At 40.2% G+C, this 19,853-nt stretch overlaps 1 protein-coding gene across 2 annotated transcripts in view; it reads right to left on the reverse strand.

Annotated features, from left to right (window-relative positions):
- The window catches only part of SYNE1 (spectrin repeat containing nuclear envelope protein 1), a 302,115-nt gene that overhangs the window by 89,775 nt on the left and 192,487 nt on the right, over positions 1–19,853 (reverse strand). Inside the window, exons 93-102 of one of the 2 annotated variants that reach the window (XM_053382199.1) lie at positions 19,458–19,625; positions 17,482–17,643; positions 17,083–17,277; positions 8,083–8,256; positions 5,761–5,952; positions 3,871–4,002; positions 3,248–3,354; positions 2,244–2,397; positions 1,889–2,020; positions 1,638–1,793 (exon numbers count right to left, since the gene is read on the reverse strand). In XM_053382199.1, the coding sequence (XP_053238174.1) occupies positions 1,638–1,793; positions 1,889–2,020; positions 2,244–2,397; positions 3,248–3,354; positions 3,871–4,002; positions 5,761–5,952; positions 8,083–8,256; positions 17,083–17,277; positions 17,482–17,643; positions 19,458–19,625 (1,572 nt within the window). Of the gene's footprint in view, positions 1–1,637; positions 1,794–1,888; positions 2,021–2,243; positions 2,398–3,247; positions 3,355–3,870; positions 4,006–5,760; positions 5,953–8,082; positions 8,257–17,082; positions 17,278–17,481; positions 17,644–19,457; positions 19,626–19,853 lie in introns of both variants that reach the window. The other variant, XM_053382197.1, reaches the window with a different exon arrangement.

Consider the following 19,853-nt stretch of genomic DNA (forward strand, 5'->3'; position numbering starts at 1 on the left):
ATGTACCATTTTTTTCGCCCTATAGGACGCACTTTTTCCCCTCCAAAAATGAAGGGGAAATGTGTGTGCATCCTATGGGGCGAATGCAGGCTTTCGCTGAAGCCTGGAGAGCGAGAGGGGTCGGTGCGCACCGACCCCTCTCGCTCTCCAGGCTTCGTGGACCTCTCCGCAAGCAGTGGGAGCCTGGCACTGGGCTCCCGCTGCTTGCGGAGAGTTGCCTGCATGCTGAAACCTGCGTGCGCTGAGCTCAGCGCGTCCAGGCTTCGTGGACCTCTCCGCAAGCAGCGGGAGCCCAGCGCTGGGTTCCCGCTGCTTGCAGAGAGTTGCCTGCATGCTGAAGCCTGTGTGCCTTGAGCTCAGCGCGTCCAGGCTTCGCGCACCTCTCAGCAAGCAGCGGGAGCCAGCGCTGGGCTCCCATGGCTTGCAGAGAGCTGCCTGTTTGGGGGCTGGGGTCGGGGGAAGCTCGGGTTTCCCCCGACCCAGCCCCGCACCTGGGAAAAAAAATAATCCCCCCCCCTTTATTTCCCCCCCAAAAAACTAGGTGCACCTTATGCGACGGTGCGTCCTATAGGGCGAAAAATATGGTATGTATGTACCACAGTAGTCTTGGTGTATGAATGTAAGCATGGTTTTGCAATTGGGCAAATGTTCTAATCCCTTCTTGTGTACACTCCAGAAAGAAGAAGAGCAGCACTATCTCTCAGTACAACCCCTCCTGTACATAGCAGTAATGTACATAAATAGTGGGTGACATAGATGTGAAACATAGAGACACCATTGGTAGAGGTTAACACTTCTTCGAGAGAACAATTTTGTCTCTACTGAACTATGACAGACTTGTCAAATGCAACCTATTTTATTTATCTCTTAAAACCAGTGGGGCACACTAAGAATGACGCCCACTGCTACATAGCTCAACTTTTCCACTTGCATATTCTCCACCACCATGGGCACACACAGGTTGGCTCCATAGGTTTCAGGTTTTGGCTCTAACTGCACTTGAGGGGTCTCTAACTGCACTTGAGGTGTCTTTACCTGTGATGTGGACATTACATATTTTTTAGCAAGCAGCTCAGTGGAGGAGCAAATGAACCTTGCACTTGCTCTTCTACCTAACAATATCACATTTAAAACTATAGTCATAGCTGTATGGTCTTATGTTTCAATAAATTAAAAAGTACAACATTAAGCTGGCACTTTTTTCTTGATGAAGGACTCCCCACTTCCTCGGTTCTAAGTCTAGCTCCAACGTTAATGCATCTTTCTTACTGTTGTGATGGAGGGGACCTTCTCAGTGTTCCACCACTGGGGGAAATTCATTATGCAGTGGCACAAGAGAAAACCTTTCCCATAGTGGTACCTCTAATGTGGCTGAAGCCATCCCTATTTATGTTTCATCACTAGGTAGGTAAAAAAACATATCTCTTCAACCAAGCCTTTATAGCGAACAACCCCAGATTAGTGTATATGATGACATAGTATATTTTATCTGGTATTTTAAGTCATTGAATTGGTTTTATTGCTTGTCTTTTAATTGGGTTTTGTTATGTTTCGTGCCCTGGGATCATTAATTAATGAAAAGTGAGAGAGATATTTAAATAATAAAAAAATAAGATGGCAATTTTAGGACCACTTACTTCCTGGTTATAAAGACAAGCTTCTGTCACTTCGGGCAACAGGGCTGTGGCAACAAACAAGTGCTCTTCAACACCATCTAGCCAGGAAGAGGTGGCTGAAACACCACTGTACAACTTCTGTTCAAAGTGCAGGCTCTCCTTCTCCACACCTCCAGGCTGAATAAGGCACCACAAAAGAGAGAGGCAGGTCCGTTAGTTTAGTAATATATATTGCACTTTACAAAAAAAGTGAACATAATCAAATATCCTACCTGGGAAGAAGCGTCTTCAAAAGCCTCATTCAAACCAACCAATAAAGATGCAGCTGATGGTTTATCTTGAGACTGCCCTTCTTGTTTGTACATTGGCATGCCAGATATAAGTCGGTTTGGTCTACTGTAGACCTGTGAAGGAAGGAAAAGGTAATGATTACAATTTTCAGACGTGACAAAAATGTAAATGAAAATAATGATTTCCCCCTTCCTTATTCAGTTAGTAGGGCTTTGATTTAAACTGTTCCTTTTTTCAATTTACATTCTGAGAAAAAGACATTACTGGGTTGTAGATTTTACCATTTTCTTTTTCTGTAAAGAGGGCTGAAAACAACAGTTTTGAAAGAAAACCTACCGGCTGCTCTTGTTCTTGTTCCAGAGCATTCTGCAGCAGCCTGTGCTTAATGCTGAATTCTTGATGGAGGCTTTCCCACTTCATTTTCATTTGATCTTCAGCTGACGGTTTTTCTCCCTCTAAACCTAGTTCCTCTGTTAATACATCAGGCTTCCTGTTGATGGAAAAGACAAATATGAATTAGCAATACTGAAACAGCAACATTTCTGGAATGACTGTTACTCTACTGTACTTATGTATACTCTCCTCATCAAAATACTGTTCACACCTGATATGAAGGGCCAGTCATGAAAGTTAATGTCAACCACTGAGATTATGCAAGTTAAAAGTGGACGCAAGTGGAGGTGACTTGCACCCAGTGACTGTGTATGAAGTCCTGCCTGGCTGTGATGCTGGTGGCAGTCTCCTACACTTCTAGAAGACTTTAATTGGGCTATATTAACGATTTCATAGAAATCTGAAGTACTCATAGTATTTATGCACTAAAACTAGGACGCTTCATCACTGCTGAAATCAGTAACATTTCAGATTGATGGGTATGATTTTTGAGGCACTGCATTAAGGAAGCATTTCATTCTTTACAGATGTAACCTTTCCAAAGTTTTTAAAATTAGATACAACAAATATTAATTAAATTTATATTAAGTGTAAGAATAAACTTTAGGTACCTTTCATAAGAAATCTGCAATCATGAGTTAGTGTGTCTCTTTCTAACAATGCCTTGTGCTGGCAGGCTTTGTTTGACCCTCTGCTTATCTTACTTGGAACTATCTATATCTATATCTAGTTTAGACTAATTAGGTAAAAACAACAACATGCTGTTATGATCTAGCCAGCAGTTGTCAAAATCTTGAATAAATTCTGAGAATCTTATTTTAAATGTAAAATGTTTTTCAGATTTCATTTACAATAAAACACAAATAACACACGAAGGTATAAGCACACACTGGCACGATCAATCAATACAAAGCTATTGAACAAGAATAAAATGCACCAAGCCACACCTAAGATGAGAGTTTTCTGAAGTAGATTGCTGTGTTAGAATTTCCTCTCCACGACTTGCCACGGAGCGAAGTAGGTTCTTCTGCTCTGCTAGCTCTTTCTCTAGCTCCTAAAAAGAATCAAGCATAATTGGCTGAACAGCATCCTGTTTACTATTTAGGAATACTAAATACAGTACAACTGCTAGAATGCATTTTAGGCATAAAGGAAAATGAAAATAACCAAGATTTCAGATAAGACTGGCCATAGTTATAATGCTTCCTTGCATCTTCATTCCTCCACAGACAAAGGGCTATCCTTAAATTGAGCTGAAACATAGTTTACTCATCACTTAAACAATCACAGAAGGGTCAAAGTGCATGTGATGGGAGCAGCTAGTGAACACGACTCCCAAAGACCACAAGGGGTCACAGTTCCCTTCATGAAGGGGTGTTGTGCTATTAATGGGAAATGGGGCTGTACTGCTGGCCCTGCTCCCAAAGTTGCACAGCTCTCCTGCTAGCCCCCCCCCCCCACATCCACACACAGAATGTGGACATCTGCAAATGTGAAGTATACACAATTCAAATGAATGGTTCACTGCATTTAGACAGGTTTAGGATTTGTAGTAACTAAGCACACTCACTTTTTGTCTCTGCAGGCTGCTCTGCTGCTGTTGTGAACGGGTTGTCCGTGCCTGAAGCAGCCATTCTTGGACACTGGGGCTTTGAGAAGTGGCTAGATCTGGCTCACACTCCTCCTTTTCCTGTATAGTACCCTGCTTTAAATGAATGAATGAATGAATGAATGAATGAATAAGAGGGTGGGAGGAGGAATACAAGCGGAATATGAATTTAGGGAGACAGGATTGTCAATTTCTGGACTGGATTTGGAGTCTCCTACTTCTTTGAGAGATCATTCAGGTTCAAATTTAAGTCCTGCTTTAACGTGATTCTGGTACTGTAAGGAAAGCTTATGTGGCCTTCCATCTGAACAACATCTCAACTGCGATCTGAGAAACTTAAATGTTCACTAACTGGTTTCTGAATACTGCTGATGTTAAGTGTCTACTTTGTGCCATTTAGATTCCAATTTGATTTGTGTCACTCTCTTCAGCACATTTTCCCTTTACTATTCTTCAGAGCTATGTATAGCTGCAGATTACAGAAAAGCTACTGCTTGACCTCTTCAAGGTCAATATTCCAGGCAACATGTGTTTGCCGTACCATAATGTAGAACAGTTTTGGGCTTAAGAAAAAGCTCCCATACATTTTAATTTTCAGTTTCATCTGCCATGAGATTAATGACACAGGTACGCTATCCTGCTTCAGGATTAGTGATCAGATGGGTTTGCCATTTCTCAAGTACTGCTCAAGTCTCTGGTCACTAATCCCCAGAGAATTCCTTATGCCCTTAACATGCAAAGAAGAATTATACGTAAGTAGGGAATCACATGCTTACAAAGAGGTTTTGGTTTGTTATGACATCAAGTAGGGAGATAACATTCAAATGGATCAGGGAGGAAGTTGTCCCTTTCTGTGGTTTACTAAAGGCTATGAACGAGCTGCTCTTTCAGCAATTTCATATAAAAAAAAGTTGGCTTCACCATCTTCAAATATTGCTCCAGAGAATGTTGTATGGATACGTACAGCAGGAAAACTGAATCTCAGAGGTAGATAATAATACTTTAAAAACTTGTGTGTAGTTCTTAATACACTAAGTTAGCCTAACAAATATTTTAGCTGAATATTAGGGTCCTGATCCAAAGAGCTACAGGGTAAGTTCTGGTCAAGCATAGGAATTGCCTCCACTCTACCCCATCCCCAAGGCTCACTGCTGCTTCCACATCACATGAAGCCGATGGCAGCATTAAATATACCCTAATGTGAGAAAACGCTGCCAGGAAAAAATGTGGATGCATACATGTATGTTGGTGCATGTGAGTAAATGATTCTTTTGGGGGAATTACAGCCAGAGTTATCATGAAATAAAGGCATAGAACTTTAAAATAAACGCATGCACCTTAACCCAGTGAAATAACTTTGCTGCTGGAAATAGTCTTCTGCTTACAGGCGTCATACGCAAAATGATGGTGCACAATTGTTGTTTTTTAAAAGCACTTGCCTCTTTCTCCTATCTAGGAGATATCTGAATGAACTGATCTAAATTAATAACTAAACTTGCAACATTTTTAAAAGTGCTTTGGGGGCACAGGGCAAGGGACAGACAAGGCTACAAATCCCAATCTCTGAACACAAACAAATATAGGCTCCAATTCAAGCAATTTCTAATTGAACAATGACAAAGAAGAAGACAAAGACAGGGAGCAGGCTTTAATAAATTTAGCTCTCCGTAAAGGAGATAATAAGGAAATTAAACTGTAACTTGACGGGTCAGTTTAACTGACTGGAATTTAATTACTGCTAGGTGTATAATAATGACAGCCTCTTCTTTTTCAAATTTCCCCCAACCCACAGAAGGAAAAACTGCAAACCCAAACCCTCCCCCTTAAAGCCAATTAGGAAGAGCTCCTTACTTGGATGATGATCTGCTTGTCATGGAGGACTCTCTGCAACTCCAAAAGGCTTCCCTTTAGGGTTCGGAGCTTTATTGCCAGCTGCTCTGCCTCGTCCTTGGTATGAGCTTTTCCTTCCATGAGAAGGTTTTCGTTATGGACAGACAGCTCAGACAAAGCCACTACCTTCTGCTCAATTTCCACAAGCATGTTCTGAAGCAGCAGAAACAAGGAGGCAAATTCATACATCTTGCAGCATCCGCAGGGGCCTACCTCATCCTCATCCAAGCTAAGAGCAAGGCAGATTTGCATTGTTGCTCCACAGAGTTTTCCACAGAGCCTTCACAAATGTGCTTCCAATATTCTGCATTTCCCAAAGCTCTGACTTTTATTTTTACATGCAAGAAACATCCAAAACACAAGAGTCTGCATTGTCTGAAAGCAAAGACTTTTTCATAGCACAGACATTTGATTGCATTTCAGTGATATTTAGATGCTTAAATGCTCTTCTAGTTTTTTACTGCATCAATATGTCAGAACCTATGACCCCAAGTTAATGGCAATTAGCAGATTATGGTTGCTCTCTTCTCCTCATTTTGCCACTTCTGCCTGTTGTATGCAGGGAGATCCCTTTTTCTGTGCTCATCTCCCTTCCCTCCTCTCATTGCTCTGATTGCATTGATAAGCTTCTCTGCTTACTGTGGATCTTTCTGATTGGTGCATGAATGGCCCTAAGATCCTCCACATAATCTTCTTTAGTCTAGAAAGAGACTTATCTCTCTCTAGTGACAAATCTCTGGCATGTTTATTTTGAAATGCAGGTAAGTACTTCCACAGCATACCAAAACTGGGATGATATTCTGACAAGTTTAAAGACTTTGATTTAATTGCCCTCAGCCATTTAATCTAATGACAATTAAGTCAGAAGGAGGAAACGTAGAAATTTAAGGATTGTTTTAAAATGGCAGACCAATCTATTTAATTCCCATTTTTAAAATCTTTATTATCAAAATTGTCATTCTCACTAGGCTTCTGTGTCTGTGGTAGTGTTGATATTACCTCAGATTTGAGGTGCATATGGTAGCTTGGCTTCTCTAAAACTGTGGAGTTTTAGATAGGATCAAACACATGAATCAAAAACAGTTTTAGGGGGCATTAAAGAATATAAGCATGTTGCTATCTAATTTCATTAAGTTCCTAACGGACTCATATCTCATGCTCACTTGTTTAAATCACAATCTGTGATATATACCTAACAACAAGCCAGGGTTCTGAAAGGGGAGCACATGAATTGAAAGTTTTGCTCAAGTTTGTTCCATGGTTTAGCATTCTATGAAAACACGGTCAGAGATTAACTCCAGTTTGTTTAAAATTTAAGGTGATTGTAATAATTTATTAATTGCCTTCTACAAAATCATCATCATAAAAACAGAAAAAACCAGTTAAAAACGCAAACAAAAAAGGAGATACGCTTAAAACAAAATTTCCAATCTTTCCTGTAGCTAAAGTAGAGAAGGAGAAAGGAGAGGAAGCATGGGAGTTCAAAGCTCACTTCTGTTCACTCATGTAACACTAGACCATCATTTAGGGAAGAAATGGGATACCTGTGGCCTTCCAGATGCTATTGAATCCAGTTCCCATCAGCCAAGGAAGCCAGTGATCAGGAATGGTGGGAGTTGTAGTCCAACAACATTTTGAGAGCCACAGGTCCCCAAATAATGAATTAACCCACTTAGAAGTTTTACTACAATTAAGCAGTAAGCAAATTTTGTTATAAACAAACAAACAAACAAACTCATAGTTTAGTGCTATGTCTGAAATGAGCAACTCAGTCCTTGAGTGTGATCTCATTTAAACAAATGAGCATGAGACATGAGTCTGTTATGACCTTTAAAAGCTTTGAAAATTCAGGAACACTTTTATTTCTGCATACTGCTTGAATAACCGAGTAATATTATTTGTTGATTTCTTTAAAAATGAATAGGGAACACTTATTTGCTCTATTTGAAAAAGTAGGCCCAAAGCACAAGATTTTCTATTCAAAAGTTCCAGTGATTAAAACATTAGGACCATGTCTAATTTGCAAGCCACACAAACTAGTTCTGAATGTCATCTGTCTATTTAACCAACACTTGGTTTAGACACTGCTCATTCCACCTTCCAGATGTGGAAAAGTTTCGAGAGATGTGCAGGTGCTACATGCAGTGTAAATTTAAAAAAACAAAATTTCAATGCACAGCTCAACACATGAGTGTAAGTACTATGCATGTGAGGAGTCCTAATTAAAAAACACACAAGAAAGCCCTATAAGTGCATCAGAAGTAATATTTAGACATATTTCACCTGACAGTCAACCAGCTGGGAATCCATATCCATGGGTTCCTCAACAGTAACCGATGAGGTGTCCAGTGTAGCTTTTGTATTAAGGAGCCAGTGGTCAAGTTCATCCGCTTCAGTACGATATCTTTGCAGAGCTTGCTCTTGCCGCTGTTCTTCTAGTTGCTCATTGAGTTTCTCCTAGTAATTAGATGTGGCCATTATTTGCAATTATTTTGAGTCCAAAGGAACAAAAATAGATGGGTTGGATCAACACTTGAACTCAATGGAGTGCTGCTCAAGTTCAAGGAAAGGGGCAGATGGCAGAGTTTGCCAGTTCTTTTCTCCTCAAGCCCCTGAAAAGTTGCTGCAGAGGGTTGGGGCACCTTCGTAAACAGTGTTTGAGGTGGCACTGGGGAAAGGGGGCAGATCAGCTAAAATCATCACCTCATTCCCTTTCTTCAGGGGAAGCCTGCACTGTATCCTAATTTGTCAAGGGACAAGTTTTGATTCATAGAAACCTCATATATGTGAATAGTGGTGTAAGAATTTTATAACAGAAAGTGGCTTGCTAAGAGGAGAAAGGAAGCACTCTATATAACTCCACAGCAGATTATCATTTTTAGAAATATTTATTGAGGTTTTACACAAAACATAAGTTTACAGAATAAAGTTTACAGAAATCATAAGTTTACAGAATAAAGAAAATTTAAAACAAAACTTAACTAAAAAAAACACACATAGAAAAAGGGTATATAAAAGAAAAAAACTAATAACTAGAAAGAAAGGAGAAAAAAATAAATAAATCCATTTTTCAATGATCTTTCAGCTCATTTCCTTATTTCCTTGACCTCCTCACACCTCCCCTTTTTGTATTCCCGTTTAAAAATCATTTCAGCAAATCCTTACCCTCTATCATTTATCTTTACTCAATATCTTAACCTATTATGACTACGTATTTTCAACCATTATCAATCCGTATCTGCATATTTTTGTTAATCTTTTTACCAATACCTCTTATTTTCAATCCAACATCATTTTAACATTCATTGATTTTACAGTATTTCTGCAGATAGTCTTTGAATTTCTTCCAGTCTTCTTCCACCGACTCTTCTCCCTGGTCTCGGATTCTGCCAGTCATTTCTGCCAGTTCCATGTAGTCCATCACCTTCATCTGCCATTCTTCCAGTGTGGGTAAATCTTGTGTCTTCCAATACTTTGCAATCAGTATTCTTGCTGCTGTTGTTGCATACATAAAAAAAGTTCTATCCTTCTTTGGCACCAGTTGGCCGACTATGCCCAAGAGGAAGGCCTCTGGTTTCTTCAGGAAGGTATATTTAAATACCTTTTTCATAGAATCATAGAATCATAGAGTTGGAAGAGACCACAAGGGCCATCGAGTCCAACCCCCTGCCAAGCAGGAAACACCATCAGAGCACTCCTGACATATGGTTGTCAAGCCTCTGCTTAAAGACCTCCAAAGAAGGAGACTCCACCACACTCCTTGGCAGCAAATTCCACTGTCGAACAGCTCTTACTGTCAGGAAGTTCTTCCTAATGTTTAGGTGGAATCTTCTTTCTTGTAGTTTGGATCCATTGCTCCGTGTCCGCTTCTCTGGAGAAGCAGAAAACAACCTTTCTCCCTCCTCTATGTGACATCCTTTTATATATTTGAACATGGCTATCATATCGCCCCTTAACCTCCTTTTCTCCAGGCTAAACATGCCCAGCTCCCTTAGCCGTTCCTCATAAGGCATCATTTCCAGGCCTTTGACCATTTTGGTTGCCCTCCTTTGGACACGTTCCAGTTTGTCAGTGTCCTTCTTGAACTGTGGCGCCCAGAACTGGACACAGTACTCCAGGTGAGGTCTGACCAGAGCAGAATACAGTGGCACTATTACTTCCCTTGATCTAGATGCTATACTCCTATTGATGCAGCCCAGAATTGCATGGGTTTTTTTAGCTGCCGCGTCACACTGTTGGCTCATGTCAAGTTTGTGGTCAACCAAGACTCCTTGATCCTTTTCACATGTACTGCTCTCAAGCCAGGTGTCACCCATCTTGTATTTGTGCCTCTCATTTTTTTTGCCCAAGTGCAATACTTTACATTTTTCCCTGTTAAAATTCATCTTGTTTGTTTTGGCCCAGTTCTCCAATCTGTCAAGGTCGTTTTGAAGTGTGATCCTGTCCTCTGGGGTGTTAGCCACCCCTCCCAGTTTGGTGTCATCTGCAAATTTGATCAGGATGCCCTTGAGTCCATCATCCAAGTCGTTGATAAAGATGTTGAATAAGACCGGGCCCAAGACAGAACCCTGTGGCACCCCACTAGTCACTCTTCTCCAGGATGAAGAGGAACCATTGATGAGCACCCTTTGGGTTCGGTCAGTCAGCCAGTTACAAATCCACTGAGTGGTAGCAAAGTCAAGACCGCATTTTACCAGCTTCTTTACAAGAATATCATGGGGCACCTTGTCAAATGCCTTGCTGAAATCAAGGTAGGCTACATCCACTGCGTTCCCTTCATCTACCAGGCTTGTAATTCTGTCAAAAAACGAGATCAGGTTAGTCTGTCATGACTTATTTTTCAGAAATCCATGCTGACTATTGGTGATCACAGCATTCCTTTCTAGGTGCTCACAGACTGTTTGCTTAATGATCTGCTCCAGAATCTTCCCTGGTATTGATGTCAGACTGACTGGGCGGTAATTATTTGGGTCCTCTCTTTCCCCCTTTTTGAAAATAGGGACAACATTTGCCCTCCTCCAGTCTGCCGGGACTTCACCTGTTCTCCAGGAATTCTCAAAGATGACTGCCAGTGGTTATGAGATCACATCTGCCAGTTCTTTTAATACTCTTGGATGCATTTCATCTGGCCCTGGAGACTTGAATACAAACTAGCCAAGTATTCTTGTACTATCTCCTTAGTTATTCTGGGCTGTGTTTCCTCTGCTGAATCATTTGCTCCAAATTCTTCAGGTCGGGCATTGTTTTCTTTATCATTCTTTTTCATTTCATTATAGATCATCTCCCAGAAAGCCTTAATCTTTGGGCATGTCCACCAAAGGTGAAAGAATGTACCTTCAGTTTCTTTACATTTCCAACATTTGTTATCGGGCAAATGATAGATTTTTGCAAGCTTGACTGGTGTCATGTACCACCTGTATATCATTTTCATAATATTCTCTCTTAAGGCATTACATGCCGTAAATTTCATACCTGTGGTCCACAACTGTTCCCAGTCAGTAAACATAATGTTATGTCCAACATCTTGTGCCCATTTAATCATAGCCGATTTAACCGTTTCATCCTGAGTATTCCATTTTAACAGCAAGTTATACATTCCTGAAAGTATCTTAGTTTTGGGATCTAACAGTTCTGTTTCCAACTTTGATTTTTCCACCTGGAAGCCAATTTTTTTGTACAAATTATATACCTCTCTTATTTGATAATAATGAAGCCAATCTCGCACTTTGTCTTTTAATTTCTCAAAACTCTGCAATTTCAGTTTGTCTCCTTCTTGCTCCAAAATCTCCCAATATTTTGGCCATTTGGCCTCCATATTGAGCTTTTTCTGAGCCTTAGCCTCCATTGGTGACAACCACCTTGGGGTTTTATTTTCAAGTAAGTCTTTATATCTTATCCAGACATTAAACAATGCTTTCCTGACAATATGGTTTTTAAATGCTTTATGTGCTTTAACCTTGTCGTACCACAAATATGCATGCCACCCAAAAACATTATTGAAACCTTCTAAATCCAAAATGTCTGTGTTCTCAAGAAGCAGCCATTCTTTCAACCAGCAGAATGCTGCTGATTCATAATAAAGCTTAAGGTCTGGCAGGGCAAATCCACCTCTTTCCTTTGCATCAGTTAGTATTTTAAATTTTATTCTGGGCTTCTTGCCCTGCCAGACAAATCTAGAAATGTCTCTCTGCCACTTCTTGAAACAGTCCATTTTGTCCAAAATTTGTAGTGATTGAAACAAAAACAACATTCTTGGCAATACATTCATCTTTATCGCAGCAATTCGACCCAACAAGGAAAGCTTCAAATTTGACCATATTTCTAAATCTTTCTTCACTTCTAACCAACATTTTTCATAGTTGTCTTTAAATAATTTCCCATTTTTAGCTGTCATGTTAATCCCCAGGTATTTCACTTTCGTAACCACTGTTAAACCTGTCTCATTCTGAAACCTCTCTTTCTCAATCGGTGTTAAATTTTTCTCAAGGACTTTAGTTTTTAACTTATTCAGCTTAAATCCTGCCACTTGACCAAATTCTTGAATCAGTTCTAATACTCTTTTAGTACTAGATTCTGTTTCCTCTAAAGTCAATACTAAGTCATCTGCAAAAGCTTTCAATTTATATTGTTTAGCTCCGACCATTATACCTTTGATCAGATGGTCCCTTCTAATCATATTTAACAAAACCTCCAGTACTGAAATAAAAAGCAATGGGGAAATTGGGCAGCCTTGTCGTGTCCCTTTCTCTATCTTAAATTCCTCTGTCACCACATTGTTAACTATTAATTTCGCCTTTTGTTCTGAATAAATTGCACTTATACCATTTTCAAACCCTTGACCAACCTCCATCCCCTGAAGATTTTTCTTCATAAAACTCCAAGAAATATTATCAAAGGCTTTCTCCGCATCCACAAAAATTAAGACAGCTTTAGTGTTAATGTCCACTTGCAACTTCTCCAAAATGTTAATTATATTCCTCGTATTGTCAGACAGGTGTCTGCCTGGGAGAAAGCCAGCTTGGTCCTTATGTATCTCTTCCACTAGTACTTTTTTTAATCTTTTGGCCAAAATGTCAGCAAATATTTTATAATCCACATTAAGCAGGGATATGGGTCGGTAGTTCTTGAGTTGTGTCTTTTCAGACTCAGTTTTCGGTATAAGTGTAATATATGCTTCTTTCCACGACTCTGGCGCTTTTTCCCCCTCCAAAATTTCATTGCAAACCTCCTTTAGTGGTTGAATAATTCCGTCCTTCAAAGTTCTATAATATTTTGAGGTTAAACCATCCGGCCCTGGAGATTTGCCCAACTGCATATTCTGAATGGCACCTTCTACCTCCTGTTCTGTAATTTTGTAATTCAGCATTATCTTATTTTCTTGAGAGATTTTTTGTAATCCATTTGATTTCAAAAATTGGTCTATGTCAAACTCTTTCTGAGGCCCTTGTGTATATAACTGTTTAAAGTACCTCTGGAAGCATTTTCTAATTTCCACTGGATTCTGAATGTTCTTTCCTTCCACTTCCAAATTAGTAATAGTGTTAAGCTTTTGTCTTTTTTTCATCTGGCAAGCTAGCAATTTCCCACATTTATTAGCCGATTCAAATGTCCTTTGTCTCATTTGTTTAATTTTCCATTCAATTTCCTGATTCATCATCTTCATATATTGCACTTGATATAACTTTATTTCTCTCAGAATCTCTTGTGAATTTGGTTTCACTCTCAGTTTCTTCTCGCCCTCTTTTATTTTTTCCAACATCTTTTCTTTTTTCTCATTTTGGGCTCTTTTCTTTATTGAATTCTGTTGAATCAGAAACCCCCTCATGACTGCTTTACTTGCGTCCCAGATTACTCTTTTTTCAACAATAGTGTTCAAGTTTATCTCAAAATAGTCTCTCAAGGTTTTTTGGGCCTTCTTAATAATCTCTTGATCTCTAAACAAGGTGTCATTCATCCTCCATCTGAAGGAACCAGTTGATGTTAGTTTCATCTCCATTTTCACGGCATTATGGTCGGAGCACGTTTTTGGACAGATCTCTACTTTCCGAGTCTTAGGTGCCAGTTCTCTAGTTATCCAAATTTGATCAATTCTTGTCCACGTCATTTTGGCTTCAGAAAAGAAAGTTCCCTCTCTACCCAAGGGATTCCTAGTTCTCCAGATATCAATCAAATCCATATTGTCAGTCAATTCAAAAAAAGTTTTTGGTAGTCTGCCATCCTTAGTAACTACCTGTCTCTGCGACTTATCCATGTTTGTAGATACCACTCCATTCATATCTCCCATCAAGATAATGTTATAGTCCATATAATCTAGCAAGGTCTCATGCAACTTCTTAAAAAAATCCGATTTCCCCTCATATACTCCTACTTCCAATTTCCCCTCATATACTCCTACTATCAAAAATTTCTCTCCTTGTGTTTGAATTTCAATTGCTACAAATCTTCCTTGATCATCTTTAAAAACAAATTTCGGTGTTAGGTTCTCTTTTGCATAAATAACTACTCCTCGCTTTTTAACCTTGTCTGATGAGATAAACTCTTGGCCCAGTCTTTTATTAATCAATATTTTCCTGTGTAACCTTGTCACATGTGTTTCCCGTAAACAAATCAAATCTAATCGTTCCTTTTTCAATAGATGAAACACTTTCTTCCTTTTCTCCGGGGAGTTAAGTCCATGAATATTCCAAGTTAATAGTTGCAGAGACATGGTGTATTTATCTTGATGTTCCTCCAACTGCTCCCAGTAAATCCTCTTGTTCTAACGGTGGTATCACTTTCTCTAACTTGTCCAATCCCACAGGTAGTGATACTTTGTCTAGTATTCCTGGTCTTAAGGCTCTTGGCTCTTCTTCAACTCCTTTTTGCAAGTCTTCTCCGTGATCTCTCAGAAATTTATCTTTGTCCTCCACTGATCTTATTTTGAACTTTTTACCTTTAAAGGTAAAAGATAGGCCTTGGGGAAATTCCCACCTGAAGATGGTTCTGTTTCCTTTCAGCAGGGCCACCAAATCTCTGTAGTTAGACCTAAGGTCCAAGAGATATTTCGGGATATCCTTAAATATCTCCCCTCTTGAGTCGTTTATTTCCAAGGTATTCTGGTAGTGCAGATTCAATATTTTATCTCTCTCCTCTTTTGATCGAAGGGTGATCAAACAGTCTCTCACTCTGTTCTTTCTCCTTCCTCTTCCCAGTCTGAAGGCACTTACTATCTTAAAGTCTTGTTTGTCGTCCAGTTTCCAAAAGTCTGCAAATTCCTGTGTTAAAAAATCACTTAGACTGTCTTTCTCAAGTTCAGGTACCGCCCTGATCCTTAAATTGGTCTGCTTCTCCTTCAATTCGATCATAGACAAAAGTGACTGGTGGGCCCCAAGCTGTGACTGGTGGTCCCCAAGCTGTTTACTTATCGGTGTTATCTTTTCCTCTACAGCCACTGCTTTTTCTTTTGCTTCCTGAGCTGTCTTTTGATTTGATGCTGATTCTTGCAGCAGTTTTTCAATTGATTCTGTATTTGAATTCACCTTCTGGCTCAAATTGTTAATGCTTGTAGTATTTTGGTCAATTTTATTTGTTGCTTCAGTAACTTGTTTGCTTAATTTATCCAAGGTTTCATAAATATTACTTAGAACTGAAGTGAATCCTTCTTCTGATATCATCCCTTTTGCCCCAGCTTGTACTGGGTCTTCCCCTTGTGGTACAGGAGGACCGGATGCAGATGCTCTGCGTTGCTGTAGTACTGCACTGGTATGTTGGTGTCTAACCTTGCCCGATCTTGTTGTCTTTTCATCCATAACACTTTATCTACAAGTCAAGGTCACTCCCACAGTCAGACTTGTTTTGCAGTGGAACTTTCACAGGCTAGTTAGAAATGGAAAATTCCCCAACCAGTTGTAACAATTTCAGTAAGCCTCTAGGGGGACACAGTAACAGTCAGTAATAATGCAACAGAGTATCTTACCAACTTTTCAAAAGCCCCCCTTCAGCAGAATAAATAACAGTTTCAAATCCAAAGTATCTCACTTGCAGAGTTAACTGTCAGAAAGTTACATTGTCCATAAAGAGTGCGACTCTCAATACAGCAGTTCTATTTAATCTTGGCAGTCCGTTCCCAAGAATTGAGTGGTGGTCTTATGTCTCTTTTTTGTCCTTCTCTTCTTTCCCTTCTTCCCTCCCTCTCCTTCAATTCAGGGAGGGAATTCCTTTGGTTTGACGTTTGGATTTTGAGTCTTTTTAACACACCTCACCCGGGTTAGCTTAAACAGTCTTTGCTTTGATCTTTATACAAAACGGAAGGTGGACTTCCTGTTTACATCTTCCCGCTTCAGTGCCAAATTATACCTTATTTTTCCTTTAGCCTCCAATCTTAAAGCTTGACCTACTCATGGGTTGTTGTTTAGTAGCCGAATTGTCACAGGAAATTGTAGCCGAATTGTTGCTCTCTGGCAACAGCTGCGCGGCTTCACTCCACGGAAGTAGCGATCGACTCTCAGCACCGCGCCATTGACCCCCGTTCCGCTCCGGAGCCCCTCGCGGGATTCCCTTGCAAGTTGGGGGGGGCGCTTTAGGTGCCTGCCAAGTCCCACGGTCACAGGCTTCACCCGCCTGTGGTTTTCGATAGGGTCCCCGCTTCGCCGTAGCGGCAAGACCCGATTTCCGTGGAGCTTCTCCCTCCAGACTAGAGGGAATCCGCCATTGCCGATGGCGCCGCCTCCGGAAGTCCAGATTATCATATGTACTCATTTAAGGTGAGTTCAGGTAAGGGTGAACTAAGAATTTGACTACATTTTTTATTAACACCGTGATGTGTGCTGAGCAGCTTAACATTAAAAAAATGGAAATTAAAGGAATAATTTAAGAAATGACTGAGGGAATAAAGAAGAGATGTGGAAGGCAGCTTAGTGTGAAAGGAGAATCAAACAATTGGAAACATGGCCAGAGACTCAAAGAACAGTGCAGAAGGAATCTTACCTATTCTGTACATCTTATAGATCCACACAAGGTAAGGTAATATGATGGATTAGTTCACACAGGCATGCACATAAATAAAGTTCCTACTATGTGTTTAAACAGCACTCAGTGATATGCAGCTGAATGCATGAATAGGCTCTACTGAAAAGCACTGGTGCCACGTGAGGTAACATGCAAGTTCTGTAGCCCTCGTCAAGTGATAAACATGTTACAAAGGCAAACGAAAAGTAGGGACACTTAGAAATACTTGAAAGCCCATGGAAGGTCCTACTGATTGAAATTTGTTAGGATGAAAACTTCCTTTCAGTATCTTTGTACCTCAAGCAGCTGCCGTTTCCCCGAAGCTTTCATCTTAATGGTGGCCATCCTCTCTGCTAAGACTGTAAGCGTAGATTGTAGAGCCAACTGGTCGGCAGCATCTGTATCTAGTGGTTCAGACACCAGCTCGTCTGCTAATGAAGTTTGTAGCTCACTAATTTCATCCTGAAGCATTAGGATCTCATCCATCAAAGCCTAGTTGTTGTTGTTTTCAAAAAAAATCACAGGATGAAATTGGGTGAGTGAGTGGGAAACATTATCACACAACTAGAAAATACAGTGTTTCAACATATTTTCAGGGCAGACAGTACAACTGTGTCAGGAATTTGGATTTTAAGACTATAGACCTGTAAGTGAACAAGAAGCAAACAATTTATCTTGCCATTCATTTATTTTTACCTGATGTTCAGCCATTTGGCTCTCTGGACTCTTCCCAACCCCCAGGCTTTCATTTAATTTCACCTCAATGGCTTCCATTTTTGTGGATGTAGACTGGAGGGAGTCTTGGTACTTCTGCTGGCGTTCAAGGGCCTCATAGAGGGTACGTTGCTTTTCACTAATCTACAAGTAAAATAAACCATGACTAGATATTCAACTCCTTTAAAAACCCAACAAACACTTCTTTATTCAATAAAGAAAAAGAAGCTGGCATTGATATACCACATGAGAACAAAAATACAGAATATATGGAACATAATATACAGAACATCATAAAAACCCCAAAAGGGAGGGAAGCAAAGTTATACATAATAAGTTAGAAACACCCATGGAAGCAGGGAGTGGAAGATAATTTTCCTGCCCTCTCTTCATTTCAACAGCTCCCACCCTGCCCCCTCTCACAGGGATCTGATGAATTGGGTAGCTGTGATGCAGGAGGCTGAGAGAGTTGAAGAAATAGAAATGTTTGCCCATAGAAGAGTGAATTATGTCTGAAATTTTATCTATTAGAATTACAAATCACATCCTTATGCTATAATTTCCCTATACAGTGGCACTTTGGTTTAAGGACAGCTTAGTTTATTAACTTGAATTAAGAACACTGCAAACCCTGAAGTAGGTGTTTTGGTTTGTGAACTTTGCCTTGGAACAAGAACATGTTTCGCTTCCTGTTGAGTGTGTTCCATTTGTAAATTGAGTCCCCCACTGCTATGGGAAAGCACGCCTTGGTTTAAGAATGCTTTGGTTTAAGAACGGACTTCCGGAATGGATTAAGTTCGTAAACCAAGGTACCACTGTATTTGGAGCTTCGTATGATCTCTGATGCAGTTTGGCTACTGTGGACATAGTGATACAAAACTTTGCACAAATGTGTTTGCGTTTTACACATGAATGTGCATAAAGAGTACAGCACATGGTTCCTGGTATAAGCAGCTGAGTCCACACTGCTGACATTCAACATGTTATGGGCATCATCTCCATGTGTTGGCATGGATGTCTGCACTGAAAAAGCCTACACGGGAGCTAAGAGGGAGTCAATTGTTGATTATACTGTTTCTATACTGCCCTTCAATCATTTTCCTGGGGCAGTTTACAAGAATGAAACATGGGGTGGTATCCAGCTGGTGCATCCCAAGTTCTTGAACAACAGAACTTTCCTCCTCCTCTTCTTGAGCACACCCCACAAAAATCTCTAAATCTGCTCCTCAGTGCTGAGGCAACGCCTAAAACAGATTTAGGGGTCCATGTGGAGATGGAGAGAGGGCAAGTACCACTGTGCAAGTGGAAATCCTTGTGCTGGCATGACACATTCACTGAATACGACTCACAATAAACTTAAAGGTCACAGGATTATATAAGCCGTCTACAGCAGTAAACGAGATCTACAAGCCTTTGGAAAATTCTGGTGCTGAAAAATAACAGTTGGGTGGCAAGCAAACCTCTCTAAGGAGAGCATCCTGCTATTGGGACACCACCACCAGGGCTGCTCTGTTTGGTAATTGCCTACCTCACCTCATAAAAAGGTACTCACCTGGAGACAGGTAGTCCTTCAAATTCCATGGGAACCACTGCAGTTGGCACAGCACAGTTGTGATATTATCAGAATACCCAGTCCGAGGTGGAAATCTAGCAGCCACATTGTTAAATTACCTGAAGTCAGAGCTTCAATAATGGAAGCCAATTGTATCTGGCCTCACTACTTAAAAATAATGTGTGCCTTCAGAGGCTTTGGTATACTTGATGAACTTATTCAAAACCTTCAAACTTTCTGCATAGAAACTTCCTTACAGCTAAAATGCCACCACACCAGTTGGTTCTCTCTCTCTATTTTTGGGGGGTCTATTTTATTTGCAAACAATCCACTCTGACACAATCACCTAAACCACACAAAAAATTATAGTAACATCTCTCCTTCCTCCTTGCACCAAGAGACTTACCACATTCTTCAGTGTTTCCCAAGAACGTTGTAAATCATCCAGCTTGGCACTAGTGGCAGACTCTAACCCCGGCTCAGAGGATTCCTGAGTGGATGAGGGGCTGGGCTGAATCTTTGAAGCTTCTGTCTGCAACTGTTCAGCAGATAAGGCTTGGTAATAAGCAATGTCCTACGAGCATGAAGCACAATACAGCAGTTTCAAAAGACAAAACGCACTCTTGAAAATGTCAGTTTATTCTTGTTTACTGTTGTTGCTCTGCACAGCTTAAATTTATGGCTTATCTTCTACAATCATTATTTGTATGTATTGCTGTTTTTATCTTTTGTTTTAAAGTAAATTTCCTAAGAAAACACCCATAGCTCTGCTCACAAGCCATAACTGTGTGAGCTTTAATAT

This window comes from Podarcis raffonei, chromosome 3, assembly GCF_027172205.1.
Source record: "Podarcis raffonei isolate rPodRaf1 chromosome 3, rPodRaf1.pri, whole genome shotgun sequence".
NCBI classification, from domain to species: Eukaryota; Metazoa; Chordata; class Lepidosauria; order Squamata; family Lacertidae; genus Podarcis; species Podarcis raffonei.